At 46.3% G+C, this 27,453-nt stretch overlaps 1 protein-coding gene across 1 annotated transcript in view; it reads left to right on the forward strand.

The window, feature by feature from the left end:
- Positions 1-8,064: 8,064 nt before the first annotated feature.
- Positions 8,065-27,453, forward strand: part of LOC120935238 (zinc finger protein 182-like) — a gene marked incomplete at both ends in the record, with an annotated part of 31,279 nt that continues 11,890 nt past the window's right edge. The window contains one exon of the mRNA XM_040347404.1: positions 8,065-8,255. Within this exon, the coding sequence (XP_040203338.1) occupies positions 8,065-8,255 (191 nt within the window). The remainder of the gene's footprint in view (positions 8,256-27,453) is intronic.

The raw sequence follows: 27,453 nt of genomic DNA on the forward strand, positions 1-27,453 counted from the left end.
GGCGTGGAGGTGGAGGCCTTCTGATTTGGACGGAGAGGCATGAGGTCGAAGCTGGAAGGCTGGGCCTCTGGCCTGGATTTGGTGGTGCCTGAGAGAGAGAACCTTGCTCCTCTTTTCATCGGGAGGAGCGGTTAGTATTTCCCGAACGTGTTTAGGTGGGAAGGATTGGGGTTGTGGGAGCAGCCTGCTGAGGTGGGCTCTCCCCGATCTCTCTTCCTGGCTGGGTAGGGTGCTGCTGGTCCAGGCCAGGGGTCAGGGTCTGTTGAAAAGCCTGTGGAGATAGTGCTTCTGGAGTGGCAGTCCAGGGGTGCCATACATTGCACAAGTGTTTGAAGGGGCACTTACCATATGGCATTTTGGTCATGATCTCCACAACACACTTTTTAACACCTACCTCTAGGGCCAAGCCTTTTGGCTAGAATCAGGGGAATTTTTGTTCCCTGGCCGGAGGGCAGGCCATCGTATTGCACGATGGTCACTTTCTACTCACCTCTCCCACCTTCCTTCTCCCCAACTTTCTTTTTTATTTTACCCCTGTGTTCGTCACTTTATATCTTTTTTTGTTGGTGCACTTTTGTACACCTTGTGGGTGATGAGTAGGGTGCTGGTCCTCGGGCCTGCTCTGAAAGTCTTGGGAGTGGGCGGACATGGCCTTCTGGTTTAGTTCGCCTGCTCTCATGGGGTCTCCCTTCGGGGGAGCCTCACCGAGGAGGGTTCTGTTTCGGCAGACCCTCCAAGGAAGTTGGGTCGGCTTCGGCTGCACGGACCACAGATTACTTTAGTCCCTGCCAGGAGCCTAACGCCCCGGGGGATCAGAGTTGGGTCCTTTTCGGAGGACCATTTGACATTGCACCCGCCACAGTTTTTTGTGTATCACTATTTATGTGCGTGCACATTTTTTCTGCACTGGGTGAAGTTTTTTGGGTTGTGTTATGCACGCCACAGGCTTTTCAATAGAAAAAAATAAATACATTTTTGGTGCTATATAAATCCTGTATTATAATAATAAATGTATTACCATGGGGGTAGTAGTTCTTGAATGTACAGCAACTTTCCTATTACCCCCTCACATCCACATCCTATTATTGTGTGACCAATACCATCCAAATAATTCATACTTTCATTTCCCAAAGTTATCCGTCTACAAGGAGAACTGTATAGATCAAATGATGGGACCAATGAGGATGGAGGAGGACCGGAGTCACATGACTGAGAAGATACTAAACCTCACCCTGGAGATCATCTACCTGCTGACCGGAGAGGTGAGGAGGATTCTGGGAGATCACATGACATCACTCTTATCTCTATTAATAAAACACAGACCTGACCGGAGAGGTGAGGAGGATTCTGGGAGGTCACATGACATCACTCTTATCTCTATTAATAAAACACAGACCTGACCGGACAGGTGAGGAGGATTCTGGGAGGTCACATGACATCACTCTTATCTCTATTAATAAAACACAGACCTGACCGGAGAGGTGAGGAGGATTCTGGGATTCTAACATGATATTCCTATTGGTTCTTCAATACAGAGATTTCCTCTTGTGAAGTCAGGTGATCATATGACCATCACAGTGCCTCCATGTGACTCCCTAAAACCTGAGAGACACAACATGGAGAAGATTCTAGAAGTCACCAAAAAGATGATGGAGCTGCTGACAGGAGAGGTGAGCTGTGCTGGGAATTATTTTTTATAGTTGTATTTTTATTGAATTTCACAAAAAAAAAAGAAGTTGCATCCCTTGTATGTCACAAAACAGTAACGAAGAATAGTCAATAGTTTGAATTACGCAACCATCATAAACAGTATGAAGAGGGTATATAGGTATTACAGCATGAAGGGGGTATATAGGTATTACAGCATGAAGAGGGTATATAGGTATTACAGCATGAAGAGGGTATATAGATATTACAGCATGAAGAGGGTATATAGTTATTACAGCATGAAGAGGGTATATAGGTATTACAGTGTGAAGAGGGTATATAGGTATTACAGTATGAAGAGGGTATATAGGTATTACAGTATGAAGAGGGTATATAGGTATTACAGTATGAAGAGGGTATATAGGTATTACAGTATGAAGAGGGTATATAGGTATTACAGTATGAAGAGGGTATATAGGTATTACAGCATGAAGAGGGTATATAGGTATTACAGCATGAAGAGGGTATATAGGTATTACAGCATGAAGACTGAAATAAGTCAGAGCAACCCTCAAAGTGCTGGACTTTATTCAATAGATCCAGTTTATCAGTTAAAGTGGAAGTCCAGCCTAACACTAAAATCTCTACATCTACAGACATTGATGATCTAACACTAGCCTATCTAGCCCTGTAAAGAAGAAATCAGAATACATACCGTTTTGAAGCCACTCCAGAGGTGGAAGCTCTGCAGAGGACACAGCTGACTGTGAAATGAATGGGAAGTGACATCACCCATAGAGTTACTATGGGGCTTCCATTGTCGGATGCCTCCTCTGCACCCTCCTCCACAGCTTAGTGGGGGACTGGAGTTTTAGAAAGGTCTGTATACTGATTTCTTCTTTGCAGGGCTAGATAGGTTAGTCTTATGCCGTGACACATGATCGGAATTTCCGACAACAAATGTTCGATGTGAGCTTTTGGTCGGATATATGTAGGCTCCATCAGACATTTGCTGTCGGAATTTCTGTCAACAAATGTTTGAGAGCTGGTTCTCAATTTTTCTGACAACAAAATTTTTCGTCGGAAATTACGATCGTGTGTATGTAATTCCGATGCACAAAAATCCATGCATGCTCTGAATCAAGCAGAAGCACTTAACTGCCTATTGAAATGAATTTTTCTCGGCTCGTCGTACGTGTTGTATGTCACCGCGTTCTTGACAATCGGAATTTCCGACAAGATTTGTGTGACCGCGTGTATGCAACACAGGTTTGAGCCAACATTCCGTCGGAAAAAAATCCATGTTTTTGTTGTCGGAAAGTCTGATCGTGTGTACGCGGCATTTGATTGTGGATGTCTATAGATGTAGCAATTTTAGTGTTGGGCTGGACTTCTACTTTAAGGTTGTGGTAATATCTCCAGGCCTCGAACCATAGTTATAGTATGTATGAATTGTCTATGGGATGGGTGGGGGGAGAAGTAGAAAGCCAAAACCTAGAGATTACTCTTCTAGCTGCTGTTATCATATGACTGGCCAACTTCTATGATTGTTTAGAAATGTCTAAATAAGTGTAACCCCAGAAGGTAGTGGACGGGGTCGTCAGTCAAGGGGGCATCAATGATCTTTCCAAGCATGGACCTAACATAAAGCCAAAAATCTGGAGATAAGGACATCTCCATACTAAGTAAATTAACCACTTAAGGACCGCCTCCTGCACATTTACGTCGGCAGAATGGCACGGCTGGGCACATGCATGTACAGGTACGTCCTGTGCTAGTACCCAGCCGTGGGTCTGAAGCTCCGGGACCCGCGGACCCGATCGCCGCTGGAGTCCCGCGATCGGTCCCCGGAGCTGAAGAACGGGGAGAGCTGTATGTAAACACAGCTTCCCCGTTCTTCACTGTGGCGGCGGCATCGATCATGTGATCCCTTTTATAGGGATTCACAATCGATGACGTCACACCTACAGCCACACCCCCCTACAGTTGTAAACACACTTCAGGTCACACATAACCCCATCAGCGCCCCCTTGTGGTTAACTCCCAAACTGCAACTGTCATTTTAACAGTAAACAATGCATTTTAAAGGCATTTTTTGCTGTGAAAATGACAATGGTCTCAAAAATGTGTCAAAATTGTCCGAAGTGTCCGCCATAATGTCGCAGTCACAAAAAAAATCGCTGATCGCCGCCATTAGTAGTAAAAAAAAAAAAAAAAATCATAAAAATGCAATAAAACGATCCCTCCTATATTTTGTAAACGCTATACAATAGGTAGAAGAATACGTATCGGCCTAAACCGAGGAAAAATAATGTTTTTTTATATATTTTTTTGGAGTTATTTATTATAGCAAAAAAAAAAAAAATATTGAATTTTTTTCAAAATTGTTGGTATATTTTTGTTTAAAGCGCAAAAAATAAAAACCGCAGAGGTGATCAAATACCACCAAAAGAAAGCTCTATTTGTGGGAAAAAAAGGACGCCAATTTTGTTTGGGAGCCACGTCGCACGACCGCGCACTTGTCTGTTAAAGCGATGCAGTGCCGAATCACAAAACCTGGCCGGGTCCTTTAGCTGCCTAAAGGTTCAGGTCTTAAGTGGATAAAGAGCCTTTGTCTTGGCCACACCTCCAGCAGGAGTCAGGTAAAGGAGGGTTAGAGGCATGGAGCACCTCAGACGTCTTGTACCAGTCCATCATAACTTGGTAGGCGTTCTCCCTATATACCACACATCTGGAGGATTTAGAAGCCACATTCTCTCCCAAGGTTTCACAGGGATAAGGCATTGGAGATTTGGGTCCACTTCCATGTATATGCATTGTGTAATAGTTTGAGGATATGAGGTGTAGTTGGTGTGAGCCTTGGATGCATATGTGCTCATATTTAGTTGGGTGGTCTAAAGATAAATAATGGAGAGAGGGAGGAATTGAATATAAGAAATAAAGAGGTTATTGGGAATGTGGTGCTTGGAGTGGAATTCCCCAACGGGTCTTCTTTGTGTGTAACCAGATCTACAAAATGACACCACTGAAATCTATTGGTTTCAGGCAGGGCAGGATTCTTCCATAGGACAGGGAGTCTGGGATTTGAAGGACAACATAAATAGCATAGGAGAGAAGGAGGATTGTGTCAGTGGAGAGGACATGGAGGAATCAGCTGACCATAATAAAGAGCATTGGTGTGTGGGGAAGATAAGTCCAAATTCTATTTCACACCAACAATTGGGTGTATGATGGACAGACCAGGACATAAAAGTGTGGAGGTGGGAGGCATAATAATATTTTAACAGGTCAGGTGCTCCCAGACCGCCCCTAGTTCCAAGTGAAAGAAAAGAAGATTGTGCTATGTGATGGGTCTTATGGTGCCATATACATTTACCAAAGGTACTTGGGAGCAATTTCAGCCGAGAAAGAGGGACCTGACCTGGGAGAGTCTCTAATAGGTACAAATGGGGTGAATTAACATTTTGAGGACATTAACCCTGCCTAGCCAGGAGATATTATACAGTAACTATCCCATTAATACAAGGATAAGTATATGTCTAGACACAAAAGGGGTAGTTAGATTAGTATGAGGAGATGGTGTGACATGAATACCCCAGCATTTGAGGGAACAGGTACACCAGTGATACCAATAAGTGGATTGTAAGGTGGCCAGAGTTGTGGGAGGAATGTTGATAGAGAGACTCGGGTTCCTATAAGGTGTCAGGATGTCGCTGTCTATTTCTCCATGGAGGAGTGGGAGTATTTAGAAGGAGACAAGGATCTCTACAAGGACGTCATGATGGACAATCAGCCGCCCCTCACATCACCGGGTAAGAGGAGACTTTATTGTAAAGGAGAGAGCAGTACGGAGGCTCCACCTAGATCCCCATCATCTGATAAACACATAGAAACAATGTATTCAGTCAGTGTGTGTGTTTCCTACAGATGGATCCAGTAATGGGAACCCACCCTCTGAATTCCCGGGATTCCACACAGGAAGGTCACACCATCCCTCACCATCATCAGGTAGATGAGAAACAATCACTGATAGTATCATTAGGATTTGTACATTATCTGCATTGTTACAACTGATGTAATTTGTATTCTATATTCAGAGTGGAAACCTTGGGGATTATAATATTGTTGTTAAAGAAGAGTATAAAGAGGAGGATGAGGAGTATGGAGTGATGGAGTTTTCAGAAGGACACAAGGATATGATGGATCCACCTAATACCAGGAACCCACCAGAGAGATGTCCCCGTCCTCTGTATTCCCGGGATTCCACACAGGAAGGTCACACCATCCCCCACTGTTACAAGGTTGGTGGGGCGGAGCATCTAGAACATGGACTCCTAGAGATGATGTGTGATTTTTTTTTTTATTATGTGATCTTATATTTTACGGATGATATTCACTCTCATTCTCTTGGTTTAGGGTAAAGATCTGATGGATAAAGTTGAGGGGAAAGAAGAAGAAATTACGTATGTGAGGGATGATCGGCAGTCTATGGAGGAGGATAGAATAATAAGGCTAATTATAGAGGAGGACACTACAGAGATCAGCACAGGTGGGTCATTAATACTAAATCCATTCCTCCACCCATACTGCTCACTGATTGGTCCAGAGTAGGGCGGGGACTGGGTGATATCAGCCTGTAATCCCCTGGTCACTTTCCTGAGCTGTGTTCCCCATCCTGTATTCCTGTATTTCTCTCGGATAATCTTCCTTCTCTGTGCTGCAGACACAATTTATGTCTCTAGACTGGATTTATGGAGATTCTGGGGTTCAGCTGGTAGCAAAATGTTCATTTTCACAATAGGTGTTACTAGACCTAGGCACCTGGGGGTATGTACTTTGAGTCTTCTGCCCCATGTTTGGGTCTAGTAGAATTTCTGATAGAGCATTTTTCTCAGGATTACTTGCTGTGTCGGGTGGAGGGATATGTCTGTATAATCTCAGACCCAATTCACCGAGTGCAGTCTCAGGAGATGGGAAGCAGCGGTGTGGCATCTCTGCAACTTGTCTCATGTAAACATTGAATCTTCCACTGATTACTGAATACCAATATTATGAGTCCTGACCCTTACACTGTATAATTTATATTCTACATTACATTCTCCTGACCCCTGCACTATAGACTCTAGTCTATGGTGTACATTACATCATTCTGATACTATATAGTCCTATCTGTTGTATCTTATACAATATGTTGTACATTACATAGTCCTGACTTCTGCTCTCTCCCCTCTACCCACTGCTATATATAAACATAATATGTATTCTCTTTTCTTACACCCATTTTCTACCAGCTGGACATTGTGTGGTTTATTTACTAAAGCTAGAGAGGGCAACATTAGTCACAATTCTGCAGAGTAACCAATCAGCTTCTAACCTCAGCTTGTTTGTTTAAGCTTTAGCAATAAAACCTGGAAGCTGATTGGCTTTTCTGCAGAATTGCAACTAATTTTGTCCTCTCTAGCAAAACCCCTTTATATCTGATGATGTGATTGGAGCACAGACTTGTATATGTTGATAATAATGTGATAACATCCTCAAACTTTGGAACCTTAAACAGGAAGTGATAATGAGGGAGGAGTCAATAACCCAATGATGGTGGTCTTCAGGATCAGTCCAGTCTTCATCTTGGTTCTTCTCCCCCATCCTCACTCTCTGACCTCTGGTGGGGCTCAGTCCTGCTGTTATTCATGACTAAATCATGGACTAAATAAGGAAGTGCAGGACTTCTTGTGTTGGGAAGATGACAATGAGTGATAGAGGGGGTGGGGACACTCGTCCTATAATCCCCTCATCACTGTCACTCCTATAAAAGACAGTTCTCGTTGTTTCCCTCACTCTCTGACTAAGGTTCAAGGAAAAAGAAATGATCTGGTAGGAGATGAGAGGACCCATTTACTAGTTACCTTGAGGGGGGAATTGTAAGATCCTTAGATACAAAGCTGCCTGATGTGGGCAGAGTCCTGGTTTAGGGGAACCAATCTGCTAATGTCTAGTAATAATCTTTTTATTTCTATTTTAGTAGATGGACAGGAGATGAGGAAAACCTCAGAGGATTGTCTCACTTTGTCTCCAGACTGTAAAGTAGAAGATGAGGACATCACACAGTATAGTCCAGGAGAAAACCCGACTACCTCAAATGTCCATCCGGCACCACACAGTGTAGATGGACCATCGTATTTCTCTTATCCTGAGGAACCTCAGACTGTGCGGGACGGTGCCGGACCATCGTATTCCTCTTCTCCTGAGGAACCTCAGACTGTGAGGGATGCTGTCATTCTTCCAAAGGCGAAGAGGCTTTCCTGTGCTGAGTGCGGGAAGTGTTTCCATTCTACATACAAACTTAAAGTGCATAAAAGATCTCACACAGGGGAGAAGCCGTATTCCTGTCCTGACTGCGGGAAATGTTTCCATTCTAAATACAATCTTAATGTGCATAAAAGATCTCACACAGGGGAGAAGCCGTATTCCTGTCCTGAGTGCGGGAAATGTTTTTCACAGAAGTCCCATCTCTACAAACATCAGAGATCTCACACGGGGGAGAGGCCATTTTCCTGTCCTGAGTGTGGAAAATGTTTTTCAGAGATGTCTAGTGTTTACAGACATCAGAGGTCTTATCACACAGCCACTTTCCTGTCCTGAATGAGTGAATTGTTCCTCACTGAAGTCCTGTCTTCCTGTACATCAGGAATCCCACACAACCCTTGAGGTGTATTAGTGCCTTGAGTGCAGGAAATGTCTTGTATATGAATGTTGCTGGACATCACAGCTCTCATGTGGGGAAGAAGCACACCCTGATATACACCTCAGATATACTCCATGGCTGATCTTCATCATGTAAGAAACAGTTCATAAGGAGATCAGAGATCACCAAAGACATGGATGAAGTGTTGTACCGTGTTGGCCATTGGTAGCAGTAAAAAAATAAAAATGGAGTCATTACCTCTTATTGGCCGAGTACATTTTGTGGTGTAAGATTTCACAAACACTTGGAGGTTTAAATAAAATAATTTCAACATGGTTGCTATAATCTGTGAGGATTGTTGGTTGTATTCATTTCATATAGTGATTTCCTATGATTATCAGCTCCATTCTACATCCATAATGTGGTATTATGAAATATAAATCGATAATATTGTATTAATAATCGATATTCATATTGATGAGAAAAGTTCCAAGAAAATCCATTCCGTTATTGTGTAAAAACTCTTAAATTGATTTAATAATTGTAACGGTCAGGGGTTAATGCCGTTTACGATATTCCATTCCACCAACCCAAGACAGCTTCTCGACACTCCACAATCCAGCAGACAGGACCCATTGGGATTTCCCCAGAAAACGAGACTCACATAGCTCTGTTCTCTGGTTCAAAACAGATCGATCTTTTAATGGTAAACTCAGGCTTCTTATATACACCAAAAAGCATGCTGCAGTAATCAAAGGGAAAATGACACACTCCACCCACAACATCATACAATGGGTTGTAAGGGGCTAGCTCGGTAGCGGGGGTGTGTGACCCTCTGGATGGGTTCACTACACACGGAACGATACAGAGAAACAGCCGAAGACGGTTAAAAACAAAGAATTTGGTTTATTCATCCATCTTGCTGGAAACAAGTGCAAGCATCGAAACAGCATAACAAAATCAAACAAAAAATAAACCCTGGGCACTTGGGGCGTCTACCTTCATCACACAGGAACCTATCTATGGAGTCTGGCACAGCCTACTGCTGAGCAGACACTGCTGGTCATACAGCAGAAAAACAAATAGTCTTTTTGATTTTTATCACACAGAAAAATCAACAGCACCTCACCTCTTCAGAAGTATTTCTGTTCACTGCTCTCCTTCACTCAATAAGCCTCAGGATGCAGCAATCAGTAGTAATCCTCTGGATTACTCATAGAGGCCTTAATTGCCTCATTCTGAACAGCTGAAGTTTTCCAACGCCCTTAAACCTTTCTGGCTACTTCTGCAGCCGACGCCTGATAATAATTGGTGTATTGTCTAAACAAGGCAGAAATGTATCTCCCATCTGTGACAACACCCACAGATTTACCTGACTTCCTGTCACATACCCCCCCCCCTCTTGTTTCAACCCTAGGGTTGGGACACAGGTTACCAGGCAGGCATACACTCGGGACAACCCATCTACATTCCCCATTTTAGCACCGGGGCGATGCGTTACCACAAAACTAAATTCCTGGAGGGCCAGGAACCACCTATTTATTCTCCTATTGGTCTCTTTGTTCTGTGCCATCCACTTCAATGGGGCATGATTCGTCACCAGTTCAAACTGTCTACCCACGAGGTAGTACCGGAGAGAATCCAAAGCCCATTTCACCGCCAAACACTCTTTCTCAATGGTGGCATAATTCTCCTCATGGGCCTTCAACTTTCGGCTGAGGTACATAACAGGGTGTTCCTCCCCCTTGATAATCTGGAACAGTACAGCTCCTAATCCCACATTTGATGCATCTGTCTGGACCACAAAATCCAGTGAAAAATCAGGCGAATTTAAAACTGGCTGACTACATAAGGCCTGTTTTAAAGCCTGAAGCTGTTTCTGCTTCGGGAGTCCATTTGGTCATTACAGACTCCTTCCCTTTGGTCAAATTGGTCAGGGGAGCAGCCTGTGAGGCAAAATAGGGGATAAAGCGGCGAAAATAGCCTGCGATCCCCAAAAATGCACAAACCTGTTTCTTGTTGGTGGGACGTGGCTGTGATGGACTTGTATGCACTTGCCTATATGCTTCAGTCTAATTCTCCCTGCTAGTGCTAATGCTGTGTGTGTTAGAGGTAAAAGGTGATTTCATGTGTGACTCATTCCTCTGCTAACAGACTGTTGAAATGTTAATGTCCCTTCCCCAGCCAGCTCCCTATGAAAAAGGGTAATTGATCTATTGTGTGTGTGAAGAAGACCTTAAGAAATGTGTCTACAGGGTCGGCTCCGAAGTGTCTGGCTATAATCTGTATGGGAGCCCCCACTGTGTGAGGGGGGCGGAGATTGTCATTGTAACTACATATAAGCTAGGTGTTATACCATTAAAAAGTCTCTCTTGTTCCAGCACTAAGCTTGGCCCATGTGTGGATTATTATGGCAATTCCAGGATGGGATGTTCTTTTATGGGAAGAAGGGAATGCTTGACGGGGATATCATTCTACTACCGTCACAACTGGTGGCAGCGGTGGGATTTTCCCTTCTACTCTCCTTTACACCAGGATTCCAAGCAGACACTGAAAGAACTACTGGAAGTTCGTGGAAGGATTGCTAGCAACAAAACCAAGCGGGTCATCATAGCAGAATTAATGGAGCTAGACCAGGAGAACTTGGTTGCAGCAACGCCAGCAGTACAAGAGATGGAGACACCAGTGATTCAGGAAGAGGAATCACCAGCCAACAAAGTAATGAGAGAGAAGCTAGCATGGTTCGGTCCGAACCCAACGGCGGATGTGGTGCTGAAAGTGATGGACCTGTTAGCGGAGGAGGCTAAACAAATAAGAGACGCAGCAGTCCAACAAGCAGCCGCACATTCTCCAAACAGTGAGTACAGAACAGCAGACACAAGGAAGATTCCGTTTAGCGCTTTTAAAGCTTTTGATAAAAAAGACTGTGAAATTGATAACTACCTGGCAGATTTTGAGCGACAATGTAACCTGCACCGAATAGCTAGAGGAGAGTGGGTTACAATATTGTCAGGCAAACTGTCAGGCAAAGCTTCTGATGCTTTCCGGACCGTGCCAGAGCAGGACATCCATAGCTACGCCAGGGTTAAAGAAGTGCTCCTGGCTCGTTATGCAGTAACCCCAGAGTCCCACCGACAGAAGTTCAGGGACTCACGCAAAACCACGAAAGACTCTTACATGGAATGGGCATGCCAGTTATCCCTGTCGGCCTCTAACTGGGTTAACAGCAGCCAGGCCACCACCGCAGCGGACATTTTGCAACTAATGCTCCTGGAGCAATTTTACAATCACATCCAGACGGATGTCAGAGACTGGGTGAGAGACCAGAGGCCGCTAAGTTGGCGGACGAATATGCGGATACTCGCAAGATGAACCAGGTCACAACCTCCACGACCAACGGTGCCCTCACACCCACCAGCCGCTAGATACCAACCTCCTAACAGACCGGTGACATCTAGCCCTCGCTATCCACGCCAGGAGGACAACGAACAACGCTGCTTCCGGTGCAAACAGCTGGGTCACTTAAAGCAGAATTGCCCCATGAACGACAACACCAGGTCAAATTGGTCTCAACCTGGGTACCGCCCACCAGCAACAGCCCATTGTGTAGACTCGGCTTGGGATCCCCAGGAGCTGGGTCAGGAAAAACCATTGGGCACCCCTTACGAAGCCCTCATGGTACAATCTGTTATTACGGACAACAGGCAACACCATTGTCAGCTGGTCATGGGTAACGGAAAAACCGCCCGGGGATTAAGAGACAGCCGGGTGGGCGACAGCCATGAGCCGGAGGGGCCCTGGAGGGAGCTGGGCAGAAAGAGGCACCGCCGGCTACCCTCCAAGAAGAAGAGGTCCTGGAAGCCGTATAACAAGCTGACCTGGGAGGAGAAGAAGCGACTGGAGGAGAGGGAGTCGCAGCGGGCGTCCCAGATGCGGGCCGAGATGTTCGCCAAGGGCCCACCGGTGGCCCCTTACACCACCACCCAGTTCCTGATGATGAAGTACCACGTGAAGAGCCTGCAGGACATGAGCAAGCAGGAGCTGATCCGTGAGTACATGGAGCTGGAGAAGTGCATAAGCCGCATGGAGGAGGAGAACAACCGCCTGAGGTCACAGCAGGCCGACCCCCCCAGGCTCCATGAGATGGAGCTGGAGAAGCTCAAAGAGGAGAACCGGCGGCTGCGGAGGGAGCAGGGGGTGGCTGACCCTATGGGGCACTGATCCAACCCCCCCCCCGGACTCTGAGCACCAGTGCTACAGCATTTCAACAAATATCAATTTTTCTTTTTATGAATCTCCTGTGATTGTCACTTCAGAGCCATAACCTGCCCCCTCCCATAGCGGGACACCTAGACGGCGGCGCACAGACCCATCCGCGTCTTCACACTGACTTCTGGTGACCCTGCAGATCGCACAAAGACTTGGGGACTGACCGGCGTGTGATCTGACGACCCGGTGGCATACCTGAGTCGGAAGCTGTTGCCAAGGGAGGTCAGTTACGCCACCATTGAAAAAAGAGGGTTTGGCCTTGGTATGGGCACTCGAAAAGCTCACACCTTACCTTTATGGCCGGGCTTTCACTCTCATCACCGATCACAACCCCTTGGTGTGGCCTAACCGGGTTTCAGGGGACAACGCCCGTTTGCTACGCTGGAGCTTGGCCTTACAGCCCTATGACTTTGCGATTCATTATCGCCCAGGCAAGCAAAACAGGAATGCCGATGGATTGTCACGCCAAACAGAGTTAACCTCGGACTAAAAGCTCTGAACCCGTCAACCCTACTGAACCAGGAAAGGTCCAACCGAGTTGCCGGAGCAGGGAGAAAAAGGGGGGCCATTGTGATGGACTTGTATGCACTTGCCTATATGCTTCAGTCTAATTCTCCCTGCTAGTGCTAATGCTGTGTGTGTTAGAGGTAAAAGGTGATTTCATGTGTGACTCATTCCTCTGCTAACAGACTGTTGAAATGCAAGTGTCCCTTCCCCAGCCAGCTCCCTATGAAAAAGGGTAATTGATCTATTGTGTGTGTGAAGAAGATCTTAAGACATGTGTCTACAGGGTCGGCTCCGAAGTGTCTGGCTATAATCTGTATGGGAGCCCCCACTGTGTGAGGGGGGGCGGAGATTGTCATTGTAACAGTTTTGTAACTACATATAAGCTAGGTGTTATACCATTAAAAAGTCTCTCTTGTTCCAGCACTAAGCTTGGCTCATGTGTGGATTATTATGGTGATTCCAGGATGGGATGTTCTTTTATGGGAAGAAGGGAATGCTTGACGGGGATATCATTCTACTACCGTCACAGTGGCCAATCCTGAATAGCCTCAACTTTGTTTATTTGGGGCTTGATTAGGCCTCTTCTAGCCCAAGGGTAAATTTTTTTGGATTGGCTGTAGACCCGGCTTTCCAGATGGAATCCAACACAGCCTGAACTTTTGGTAAGTGTGAGTCCCAATCCTCACTGTGGATGACAACGTCATCGAGGTAGGCAGCAGCATAGGCTCGATGAGGCCGAAGGGTCTTATCCATGCTGCGTTGAAATGTGGCGGGAGCATTCTGTAACCCAAAAGGCATCCTCCGATATTGGAAAGATCCGTCTGGAGTTACAAATGCTGTTTTCCCTGGCCATTTGCCAATAACCCTTGGTCAGGTCTAACATCGTCATGGACCGGGCATTACCTAGGCGATCAATCAGTTCATCTATGCGGGGCATAGGATAGGTGTTAAACTTAGTGATTTGATTCAGGCGGCGAAAGTCATTACAAAACCGCCAACTTCCATCTGGTTTGGGCACTAAGTCAATGGGACTGGACCAATCACTATTTGACTCTTCTATCACCCCCAGCTCAAGCATTTTTTTTTACTTCCTGGCGAATTGCCTCTCGCCGGGATTCTGGAATTCTATAAGACTTCAACTTGACCTTATCCCCTGGTGTGGTGATAATGTCATGTTCAACTCCGGAGACCCAACCTGGCTGGTCTGAAAACTTCTCCTTATTACAGAGCACAAATTCTTTAACCTCCTGTTGCTGAGTTTTGGATAGTCTCCGCTATCCCAACTTCAGGGACAGCCAGGTTAAATGGAGCAGAAATTCGGGTAGTCTTCGCGACCAAGGACTCTCTATCCTTCCAGGGTTTCAGCAAGTTCACTTGATAGAGCTGCTTAGGTTTTCGTCTTCCCGGTTGGCTAATATTATAATTCACCACCCCCATTTTCTCCAACACTTCATAGGGACCCTGCCATTTGGCTAGGAATTTACTTTCGACTGTGGGGACCAGCAGGGGAGGGCTGGCAGCCTTAGGCCTGGGGGGCAAGTCCAGTCAAGTGGCCCATTGAACCGCCGAATGAGCTCACCATCCATGGCCCACCTGTTTTTTTTAATGCAGCCTCACCAGTGCCCATCAGTGCAGCCAACTCCAGTGCCCATCAATGCAGCCTTATCACTGGGGCAGGTTACATGTGGTGTATGGGGGGTCAGCTAGGCGTGTCAGGGTCTCTCACCTCAGTGATCTCAGCTCAGTAGGTCCTTGCACGCCACGGCCTCCTGGGATGGTAATGCTCCTGGTCCTGGTATGAAGTTGCAGCCAGCGCCCAGCCCTGCATCCCGACTCCCTGGCACACACTGCCTCTGTCTGCTTCCAAGAATCCGGTCCCAGGGAGTTGTAGTTTCCTCTGCGCTTCTCTGTTTTCCACCCACCGGAAGCTTGAGCGTGGACTACAACTCCCGGAATGCAACAGCTAGTGGTCAGCCACTGTGGCCGTGCCCCCGACTTCCCAGTGTAGAATAAAAAATAAAATGGTAAAGGGCAGCGGCTGCCGACCATTTTTAACATGAATTAGAGCGGCCTGGGAGGCAATTGCCACCCGGCCCAGCCCTCCCCTGGGGACCAGCACCAACACCCTATCACCAGGTGCAAAGGAACGGACCTGGGCCCCACGATTGTAAATCCTTTGTTGAGCCAATTGGGCTTGGGCTAAATGTTCCTTCACAATCGGCATCACTTGGGCAATTCTATCTTGCATTTGGGCCACATGTTCAATCACACTTCGATGAGGGGAACTCTCATTCTCCCATGTTTCCCTGGCAATGTCCAGTAGGCCCCCGGGGGTGCCTCCCATACAGTAGCTCAAAGGGAGAGAACCCTGTGGACGATTGGGGAACCTCTCTTATGGCAAACATCTGATAAGGGAGCAGATGATCCCATTTTTTTCCGTCTTTATCCACCACCTTCCTCAACATTTGTTTTAAGGTTTTATTAAACCTTTCCACTAACCCGTCTGTTTGAGGGTGATATACTGATGAACGTAATTGGGTCACTTTCAGGAGTTTACAATGTTCTTTGGTCACCCTAGACATAAACTGGTGCCCTGGTCAGTTAGGACTTCCTTAGGAAGACCCACACGGCTGAAAACCTGAAATAACTCTTTGGCAATGGTTTTAGCAGAGGTGTTTCGGAGAGGAATCGCTTCTGGGTAATGGGTGGCATAGTCCATTATTACCAAGATGTGCTGGTGCCCTCTAGTGGACTTCAGTAAGGGGCCAACCAAGTCCATGGCGATCCTCTCAAAAGGGATCTCGATAATGGGCAGGGGAACCAACGGACTGCGGAAATGTGGCATGGATGCAGTAATCTGACACACTGGACAGGAAGAGCAGTACAATTCCACTTCCTTAGTGATGCCAGGCCAATAAAACCTGGGTGATCCTCTCCCGTGTTTTTTCTGCTCCCAAATGTCCCCCAAGAATATGCCCATGGGCCAGTTCCAAAACCATCTTGCGGTATGGTTTAGGCACTACCAGTTGCTCAATGGTGTCCTCTATCCTCTGTGACATGCGATATAACAGGTCCCTTTCAATAATGAAGTAAGGGAGGGCAACTCTCTCGTCAGGGTTAACCAACTCCCCATCTATCTTTACTACATTCGCCCGGGCTCTTAGCAATGTGGGGTCCCTCAATTGCTCAGTGATGACATTTTCTCTGTGCACCTTGAGGTCATCAAACCCTATCGGCCGCTATTCCTCTTCTGAGGTAGCAGGCTCCTCCCTAGGGACTGGTGTTTCCTTAAGGTGACCAGGCTACCTGAATCCAACAATACCACAACATCTTTACCATCTAAGCACATTCTACATAAAGGTTTCTCATTTCCCTTTACTGCAGTGCATTTAGTTTCAAAAGGGACTGTCGTCTCTCTGTTAGAAAGTCACACTGCATTGGTTCATCACCCGCTGGGCAAACCGCTGCTACATGTCCCTCTTCCCGGCAATGGTAACAAATCAACCTTCTGGTCCTCTCCTGTGGGATGGGTCTTCCAGGCCGCTCTCGCCAACCACTAGAAGTAGTCCCGATAATTCCTCTAGTTGCTCTTTGGTCCCTCTCTCCACCCCCATCCCATCCCCCATGCAGTCTTACCTATAGGTGGGGAGGGTCTGGTCTTGGGGTGAAAAGTCTGTGCGTCTCTGGTGGAAGAGGACAAATTCTCTGTTGTTAGGTACCTTTCGACCAGGTCTACAAGTTTGTCTGCGGTTTCTGGACCACCATGGTTCACCCATTTCTGCAGGGTGTTAGGAAGAGACCTAAGAAATTTGTCCATGTCTACTCGCTCCAAAATTTTTCGTCCGGACAGAGTTTCTGGCTGCAGCCATTTCTTAGCCAAATGGATGAGGTCATACATCTGCGACCGAGGTGGCTTCTTCAGCTGATAACTCCAATTGTGGACCCGCTGAGCACGGACATCCAGGGTCACACCAAAACATGCCAATATTTCCAATTTTAGCCGATCATAGTTTTTTGCATCTGCAAGCTCCAAATCAAAATATGCCTTTTGGGCTTCTCCAGATAATAGGGGGCCCACTAGTCCAGCCCACTGTTCTTTAGGCCAACTCTCTCTTTCCGCTGCTCTCTCAAACGTGGTCAGAAACATCTCAGGGTCCTTATCTGCAGTCATCTTTGGCAATAAGTGTACCCGAAAAGTCGGTATGTTACTGGCCTGACTCCCAGCCTTGGTCTGCTGTCTCTGAAGCTGTGTCACGATGGCCTCCATTTGCTGCTGGTGTCTCTGTTCCAAGCCTGCAATGCTCTCTTGGTGAGCCTGTTGTTGAGCTGCAAGGCTCTCTTGGTGAGCCTGTTGTTGAGCTGCGTGGGCCTGTTGTTGAGCTGCAATGCTCCGCTTTAAACCTGCATTCGTCTGCTGTTGATTTACATTTGCTTGTTGTTGATTTGCATTTGCTAAAGCCAGCTGTTTCAGTGTCTCCTCCATTTTGGGTTTACTTTAAAGGATCACTAAAGGACATTTTTTTTTTAGCTAAATAGATTCCTTTACCTTACTGCAGTACTGGTTTCATGTCCTCATTGTTCGTTTTTGCTTTGAATTTGCTGTAATTCTGCTGTGATCTCCACACTTCCTGCTTGTCTGGCTCCTTATGAAAAATCTCATGGCAGCTTTTCACTGTGGTCCAAGCTGAGTCTAAAACTCCTCAGAACCAATCAGATTCATTTTAAAAACAAAACACTGCCCTGGATTTGTTTGTTTTTGTTCTGTGGGTCTCTTTACTTCACAGAAACATGAAACCAGTTTAGAAACGAAAGTGAAACTAGAGGCATATTATATGATTGAATTTAATCTATTTTTAAAAGGAATCAGTTAACTTTTATGTCTCTATACCCTGTAAACAGTCATTTCAGCAAAAAAAATGTTTTCCTTTAGTGACCCTTTAACTGCCCGTGGCACTCCACCATGTGTAAGGGGTTAGCTCAGTAGCGGGGGTGTATGACCCCCTGGATGGGTTCACTACACACGGAATGATACAGAGAAACAGCCGAAGATGGTTGAAAACGAAAAAGAATTTGGTTTATTCTTCCATCTTGCTGGAAACAAGTGCAAGCATCCAAACAGCATAAACAAAATCAAACATAAAATAAACCCTGGCCACTTGGGGCATCTACCTTCACCACACAGGAACCTATCTATGGAGTCTGGCACAGCCTACTGCTGAGCAGACACTGCTGGTCATACAGCAGAAAACAAATAGTCTTTTTGATTTTTATCACACAGAAAAATCAACAGCACCTCACCTCTTCAGAAGTATTTCTGTTCACTACTCTCCTTCACTCAAAAAGCCTCAAGATGCAGCAATCTGTAGTAATCCTCTGGATTACTTATAGAGGCCTTAATTGCCTCATTCTGAACAGCTAAAGTTTTCCAACGCCCTTAAACCTTTCTGGCTACTTCTGCAGCCGACGCCTGATAATAATTGGTGTATTGTCTAAACAAGGCAGAAATGTATCTCCCATCTGTGACAACACCCACAGAGTTACCTGACTTCCCATCACAGGGTACCAACAAGCCTCCAATACACATTATCTTGGGTAGACTTTCTGGCAACGGGTCTGACACAATCCACATGAGCTAATTACTAACCATTTACCCAGACGAGGTGACTCAGAGATAAGCTCTTTTCACCTCAATACAATACACATTCCTTTAGTAAACATAAGTCAGACATCTGACCTTTTAGATTGCGCTAATTCACATTCCTCATCAATATAAATTTCACACAATACAGTGTTAATTAGCATCACACAACGAACAGGTCTTTAGAAACAAACTAAGGTTAATTTACATGACAGTAGCAGACTTAATTACCCCCTTAACAGAGTCACTCTATTGGCCGGTTGTAATTAGTTCTTCTAGACATTCTTAAATATAATGTGGATTATCATTACTGTCCCATCTCATGTAATCCGAGATATCATTTCTCAGTCATCCTATGCCCCTAGTGGACATAGGATGACCCTAGACACAAGAGTCATTGGTGAAGCTGAAACAGGAGTACCCCACATCCTTCAAGAGCCTCTGGGTCCCACGGGCCATACCGTTACAATGATAAAATAGTAAAATGTCACATGAATACCATCAATTGTAGAATATAAATATAGCATCGATAAGTTTCTTAGTCTTGAAATTAAAGTTGAATCAAATATATATCTTTGTGTGTGTGTGAAGCTTTCTTCCAAGTGTGTGTGACATTCAAGCATGTCAGCTCAAATCTCAAAAGAGAAAGAAAAACATTTCTGCTCATCTGTGCTTATATATAACCCGCCCCCCCACCCTTTTAAAAGAGGCTCATTTAAAGTTCATATTTGCCTTGTGGTTCTACAAAAAAACTGCCAAATATCCTTCAGAAGGGAGTTGTTCAGTGTCTAAAATTCCTAAGGATGGGGCTGTGAGCTGTGTGAGTAGCTGCATTTAACTTATAGAATACAAATTTCCTTTGACACCAACTAACTCAAATATATATATATATATATTATATATATATATATATATATATATACACATACCACAATAGTACATAGAAATACTGTAGTCTAAAGCAGTGTTTCTCAACTCCAGTCCTCAAGGCGCACCAACAGGTCATGTTTTCAGGATTTCCCTCAGATGAAATGGCTGTGGTAATTACTAAGGCAGTGAAACTGATTAAATCCCCTGTGCAAAATAATGAAAAGCCTGAAAACATGACCTGTTGGGGCGCCTTGAGGACTGGAGTTGAGAAACACTGGTCTAAAGGGCCAGATTCACAAAGCACTTACGCCGACTTAACTCGCGATGCGCGGCGTAATTGAAAAATGCGCCGCGCGTATCTTTGCGCCGTATCCTCAAAACGAGATATGCCTGAAATCCATTTTTTTTCGTCCTACCTAAAAGAATTACACCGGCGCTTCTTCGCGCGCAAAATACGCTAGACACACCACTGTTTTGATAGGCAAAGATGCAAATGAGGGAGATAAGGCGATCCACAAAATTAAGGGTGTGCGGCGTAGATTACGCCCTGTGCGCATCTGCTAGTTTCATGGTGTAAAATTACACTTTATAAAAGGTGCCCTAACTTTGCACCAGCCGTGTAAAGGTCAGCTAAAGCAACACCATTAAGGAAGAGCTGAGCACACACACTTGCAGGACACTTTTTTCTTTTTCTCTGACACTTTTTAAACAGCTTTTTTTCTTTTTCCTTTCTGCTAATTAAGGGGAGGGTTTAATTGTTCACAGGTGTGTGTTTGTTCACAGGTCTTCACAGGTCAGTAGAAAGTGGCTGTACAAGCTCCCAGAGGAGCTGGCTCCCAATGATGGTGGCTTCACATGTGGACTCTCTGATCAGAAGTGCATTCTTTGATCAAAAGTGCCTGAGTTAAAAACCAGGAGTTTGAAACAGGAGGTAAGACAGGAGTCTTCATTATTTTTTTCATTCACTGATCCAGAACAAGCTTGCAGCTAATAAAGTTGGAACTCTTGACATATAGATTCAGCGGTGCAGCAGACGCTCTCATCTTAGTCTGCTCACCCCAGGGATAGTGAGAGCAGGACACTCTCAAACGAGTCGGCTCTCCCCAGGGATAGTGCAGCCAGGCAGGGTCCTCCCAGCTCTCGGCTGCTGCAGACACAGCACAAAAAAACAGGACTACCACCCCCCCCCCCACACCCCCCTAGCCAATTGATCCAGGGTTGCACCGATCGCCGTTAAGGGGTCAGGAAGGAATTTTTTTCCCCCGATCGCTGCAGACTGGCACAGCACGCCTGGGGTTTTTCGCCTTCCTCTGGACCAATCGGGGAGAGAAGACTCAACGAGTGACGGCTCACTTGGACAGTCTTCCACCCATCACCATATAAAACCCCCCCAATCAACATTACTTCCCTGCGTTTTTTTCTGTGACCATGGGTTACCTAAAATACTCTGCAGAAACCATCCGGGAACTAAAACCATTTGCCTCTATACTCCCAGTTGTCACCAAAAAAGCTCTAAGGAATGAGCGACTGTTGAGAATCAATCAACGATCAACAGTCAAAAACTACGCGCAGGTACCCCAGCCCAAGCTCATAATTTGCGCTTTGGTCAACACAAGATCGGCAGTAAAACACCGACAAGAAATCTATGATTTCATCCTTCAACACGATCTAGACTGCCTCTTCATCACAGAAAGCTGGCTGACAGCCGACTGCAACACCATTCTAGCAGAATTGGTGCCAGCAAATTATTGCATTCAAATGCAAAACAGAGTGGGGCAAAGAGGGGGGGGCCTGGCGGTGATCCACAAGACTCACCTCTCGATCACCAAACCAGTCCTTCAAAACTCGCTTCCATTCATGGAAACCCTCACTCTGCAGCTGCAAACAAATCCCCAAGATACGGTCCATATGCTACTTTGCTATAGACCACCAGGCCCAAAAACGCACCTTCTCACTTCATTGACTGAATTCATCTCCACATATACCCTAAACATCAAACACCTTTTGGTGCTTGGGGATTTCAACCTCTGGGCCAACTCCTCGCTGGACCCCGTAGCCGACGCCTGCATCGACCATCTGGAAGGATTAGGTCTGCAGCAACTAATACAATGCCCCACTCATGCCTCAGGCCATACGCTCGATCTCATTTTCAAACAAGATTTGGAAATTGACGTCCTGGGAAATCGGACTAGATCTCAGAAGAAGCTCCACTCGGAACTCTTCAAAACAACACTAGGGAACAAAATAAAAACAACCCAACAAAAACAAACAGCCACAGAAACACTTGACGCCATCAACAAGGCGCTTCTACAGTCAGCTGACTTAGTAGCACCAAAACGCGAAACTTGCATCCGGAAAAACAACTCCAGCTGGTTTAATGACCAGCTGACGTTGCTAAAGCAAGAGCGTAGAAGAGCAGAAGCTGCGTGGAAAAGGTGCTCTTCAGATAAAAACCACACCATTTACAAGATAATAACAAAGAAATATCACAAAGAAATCTACACGGCCAAAAAAAATAATTTCTCCAACATCATCGCAAATGCCCTTAACCGCCCTCGAGAACTCTTCAAGCTGGTCACTCAGACTATGAATCCAGCTTGTTTAGAGGCCCCCAATTCTGATTCACAAGAATTTTACAACGAATTATCGGATTATTTCATTAATAAAATAAAAAAAAATCCGTGAAAGTATTCAGCAAAATGGAACCGTCACCAACTCCCCCCCAAATCACAAACCTAATACCCACATAAATCTGTCGCAACCACCAAAGTTCACTCTAAAACCCATTTCCATCGATGCCACTAAAAACATCATCGGGACTCTGCGTAATAGCACAGCACCCAATGATATCATCCCCACTAAACTGCTGAAAGAAAGTGCCGATATACTGGCACCAGCTATCACGCAGCTCATTAACCAATCATTCAAAGAGGGCGGGGTGCCCACCTTGCTAAAACAAGGTACAATAAAACCAATTCTAAAAAAAACTACCCTTGACCCCAAAGACCCAAACAACCGGAGGCCCATAACCGCTCTAAATGTCTTCTCCAAGGTAATGGAGAAAGTAGTTGTACAACAGCTGCAACTGCATTTAGACACCCATAAATTACTCGATCCGTTTCAATCAGGCTTCCGTCCGGGTCACGGAACAGAAACGGCGCTGCTTAAAATATGGGATGACGCTCTAGAGGCCGCAGACGAAGGAGAATCTTGTCTCCTGATACTGCTGGGCCTAAGCGCGGCTTTTGACACTGTAGACCATGGACTACTACTGGCTTGGCTAGCTGAAGTAGCCGGAGTCCCTGAATGTGTTTTACCCTGGTTCTCCTCCTTCTTGGAAAACCGATCACAAATAGTGAAACTGGGGTCTTTCACTTCTGAAAAACATACGGTGTCATGCGGAGTCCCTCAGGGATCTCCCTTATCGCCCGTATTGTTTAATATCTATCTTCGCCCTCTCTTTGAAATCATCAGTAACCAGAAGTTACTTTACCACTCCTATGCTGACGACACACAACTGTATTTCCGCATCTGCAACAAAAAGGATCAGTCTCTTGGACTAGAGAAATGCCTCACTAACTGGATGACAAACAGTTATCTTAAACTCAATGGTTCGAAAACAGAACTTCTCCTGTTTCACGCTAACCGGAAAAATCACCCCGCGTCAACATGGACTCCCCCACCCATTCTGGGTAAAACTATCACCCCTAGCACCAAAGTCAAAAGTCTCGGAGTCATTTTCGATACCTACATGACAATGGATGCACAAATAGGGTCAGTAGTCAGCGGATCCCACCAATTGCTGCGCCTACTACGCAGACTCACGCCCTTTTAACGAAAGAGGACATTGCAGTCGTGGTGGGAACAATCATCAATTCCAGACTCGACTACGCAAATGCCCTCTATCTAGGACTCCCCAAATACCAAATCACCCGTCTGCAAGTCGTTCAAAATACGGCCGCTCGACTAGTGACTGGGAAAAAACCATGGGAATCAATCTCACCTTCACTGAGATCCCTTCATTGGTTGCCAGTAAAAGACAGAATCACTTTCAAGGCACTCTGTCTAATACATAAGTGTATTCAAGGCAACGCCCCCCAATATCTATGCAAAAAAATAAAAGCCCATAACCCCAATCGCATTCTGCGATCCACCAATCAAAACCTCCTCCAGATACCCAAGGCCAGATACAAGTCCAAAGGAGATCGAAGATTTGCAGTCCAGGGACCTCGCCTGTGGAATGCACTACCAACCACCATCCGACTGGAGTCGGACCACTTGGCCTTCAGGAGAAAGATTAAAACCCATCTCTTCTGAGGTCAAGGGGTTCCTTACCCATGAAATGGATACAGCGCCCAGAGGCGATTCAGTTCGCATGTGTTGCGCTTTACAAGTCTCTCTCTCTCTCAACAATCTGTATGCCAACATGCCAGGGGCATCCATGCTCATAGCTATACTAGTGACTAGTAAACGAGGGTACACCCTCTTCTGAGGGAACAGCAGTCAGGAGACGCCTCGCAGAATGCATCTTTGCACAGTAAACACACACATTAATCATGGCACAATGAGAATGCATGCATGCACACCCACTATGGTCCCTAGCATAGACACATAACATGCACATCTAATTGGATTAGATCCAAGTACCCCCAATGGTACTTGGGAGCAGTAACGCCACGCCACGCCTCCAATTATGTCACTGTGCATTCATACACCATTCACATGGACCTGGGATCACTTCTCCCTGGTCCTGGGGATCCCTACTCCACCAAAACTGAGGGTGACACCCTTATTTAATCAGGAATGCCACCCCCTCATTCATACATCATTCACACACATAAAACAAATCATAAGCACAGTATAATAAAAAAAATAAAAAGTACCCCCAAACTTAACGGCGGCGGCGTGAGCTACGCCTGGGCTGGCCACGGCCAACCAGGGGAGACTCCTGGAGGGGGGGGGGAAGCAGGGGAAGGAGGAGACTCATGGGGGGGTGAGCAGGGGAAGGAGGAGCCTCCCCTGGTGACTGTCCTCCTGCTGGCCTGCCCTCCAAGGCCACGGCGATTCTGGTCAGACTGAGTGTGAGGGCAGCCGTATTGGCCTGGACAGCCCGGGTGTTGTCCTGGACAGCCTGGGTCAGGGCACTCACCTCCTGGGCCACGCCTGTTGTTGCGGTCTGCAGCTCACAAAAGCATGTGATGACCACCAAGGAGTTTGTGGCCACATCAGTGAGTGACTCCTTAATTGAGCCCAGGCTGTCTTCCATCTGGGTCAAAGTCCGGTTGATCTGACCCAGATGGCGTGTCTGAAGGGCATTGTCCCTCTGCAGATTGGCCGGCAGACATTCGGCCACCCCCCTGGTCTTCTGGGTCACCTTCCTGCCTGCAGCTGAGGCTTGTGGCCTGGGAGGAGGGGAGAGAGAGACCCTTGTGGGGGAGGCCTGTTGGGGAGGAGTGGGAGGGGCTACCCCTGATGGTGGCCTGACTGCTGCCAGCCTCAGGGGTAGCCTCAGGGGGAACCACATCCGAAGCCAAAAGGATTTCCCTGGCAATGTCCATATCTTCATCCTCATCCTCCTCCCCCAACCTCCTCATGATGTGGCCACTCCCCTCCCCTGGGGACTCCTGCCATTCTTGGGGCTCTTCTGCAGCCTGTTGTCCTGGGGGTGGTGCAGCCTGGCCTGATGGCCCAGCAATCTCCTGGCCATCTGTGGAGGACACAAAACATTCACAGGTTGGAGGATCCACACACTTGGCATATATTCCCTTCCCCCACCCACACATGCTACTCACCAGATAGAAAAACCCCAAAATTACCTGTCCTCACAGGAGAATCAGATTGAAAGCCAGGCAGGCCCACCACCTGCTGGCTATGGAAACACTGGGCCACTGCCCATTCCTCCTCAGTCAGCCTGATGGAGCAGGGTGGGCCTCCTCCAGTGCCCGTGGCATGGGCATTTATCTTGGCCATCTTGTCACGGACCAGGTTCCTAAGATCGTTGATCTTCTTCTGAATCCCACCGGGGGTCCTCGTCTCCCCCCCCACCCCTCCGCATTGATCTGATCTGTGATTTGCTGTATGATCGCCTTCCTCCTGGCCGGGGGGGTGTTCCGGCTCTCAGGGCCATGCAAATAACGCCCGAAACGGGTGATGGCCCTAGCAAGTATCTGCTTTTCTCTGATTGAAAAATTCAGCTTCCTGCGCTTCGGTGCCATAACACCCAACACTCAGCACCAAACACAAAAAACAAACACAACAAACAAACACAAATACTCACACAACAAACAAACACAAATACTCACAGAACAAACAAACACAAATACTCACACAACAAACAAACACAAAAAGACACAGAACAAACACACACAAAAATCAAACCGCAAACACAAGACACCAAAATCAAACAACACAAGCAGACAGCTAATACAAATTCAAAAACAAACACCAAAAAAACAAACAGAAAAAACACTCAGAAAAAAACACAGCTACTACAATCTACTACTCCTCCAAATCTTTTATCTAACAATACACTCACCAACTTCACAGTATCAGGCTATGGATAGTAAAGGCAGTCCTGCCTCTTTTGCAATTAGTATTCGTCCATGTCGCCACTCCAGCCGGAGTGGGTAAAGTGCCCCCTGGACAGACCTCTCTCACAGGCCTGGCAGCCAGAGCTTCACTTAAAGCTTCTGGGAGGAACAAGTCCCTGCCACCGACTTGGCTCTGATTAAATTAGGATGTTAGGCCTAGTGCTGAAATTGTGAACAACAGAGCGAATCCTCCCAGTATATCTCTTTGGGGTTACCGACTGACAGTTTGAATGTAACCTATCAGTGTCCGGTCACCCAGATCCCCGATGGTTCGTTACAGCCCTGTTGGATCACCTGCCTCTGGCTTCTCCTCAGACCTATCACCCAGCGAACAGAACCCAGCTTGGGATCTTCTCAATAGAGGTGTGGACCCATTAAGTCACTGGGGTCCCTTTTCAGCATGCATTGCTCCGGGCTATGAGAGCCCAGTGTCAGGAACTTTACGTACATCCCTATTCGCGAACGACTTACGCAAATGACGTAAAATTTTCAAAACTCGACGCGGGAACGACGGCCATACTTAACATAGGATACGCCTCATATAGCAGGGGTAACTATACGCCGAAAGAAGCCTAACGTAAAAAAATGCGCCGGCCAGACGTACGTTTCTGAATTGGCGTATCTAGCTCATTTGCATATTCCTCGCTTAACTATACGGAAGCGCCACCTAGCGGCCAGCGTAAATATGCAGCCTAAGATGCGACGGTGTAAAACACTTATGCCGGTCGTATCTTAGGGAAATCTATGCGTAACTGATTCTATGAATCAGGCACATAGATACGACCGGCCGGACTCAGAGATACGACGGCGTATCTGGAGATACGCCGGCATATCTCCTCTCTGAATCTAGCCCACTGAGTCTGAAAAACAGGCCCTACCTTAAACACCAAGGCCACTTGTGATTCGTTATCCTAAATAACATTCTGAACACCGTGGTAAGATTTGCCAAATTGAATACCCTGGAAACATGGTCCGCATTAAGCAGATTACTAAAGATACAGTAAGCTGGAAAAAGCTGATAACATCAGCCAGCACTCAAGAGATCTGGACAGGTGTTGCTCATTGCGATCAAGCCATTGGGCAGCCCCTTATCTATCCATCAGCAGTCATGTGCTCCTACTGAGGAGACTTAAAATGCAATGTTATAGATAGGACTGCAGTATACAGAGTGTCTTGACGAGGGCCTGCAGCTTACACATGCATTTGCAAATGCGTGCTACTAAACCTCTGTTTTTAACACACACAGTTAG

Source organism: Rana temporaria, chromosome 4 (assembly GCF_905171775.1).
Source record: "Rana temporaria chromosome 4, aRanTem1.1, whole genome shotgun sequence".
In the NCBI taxonomy this organism is placed as follows: Eukaryota; Metazoa; Chordata; class Amphibia; order Anura; family Ranidae; genus Rana; species Rana temporaria.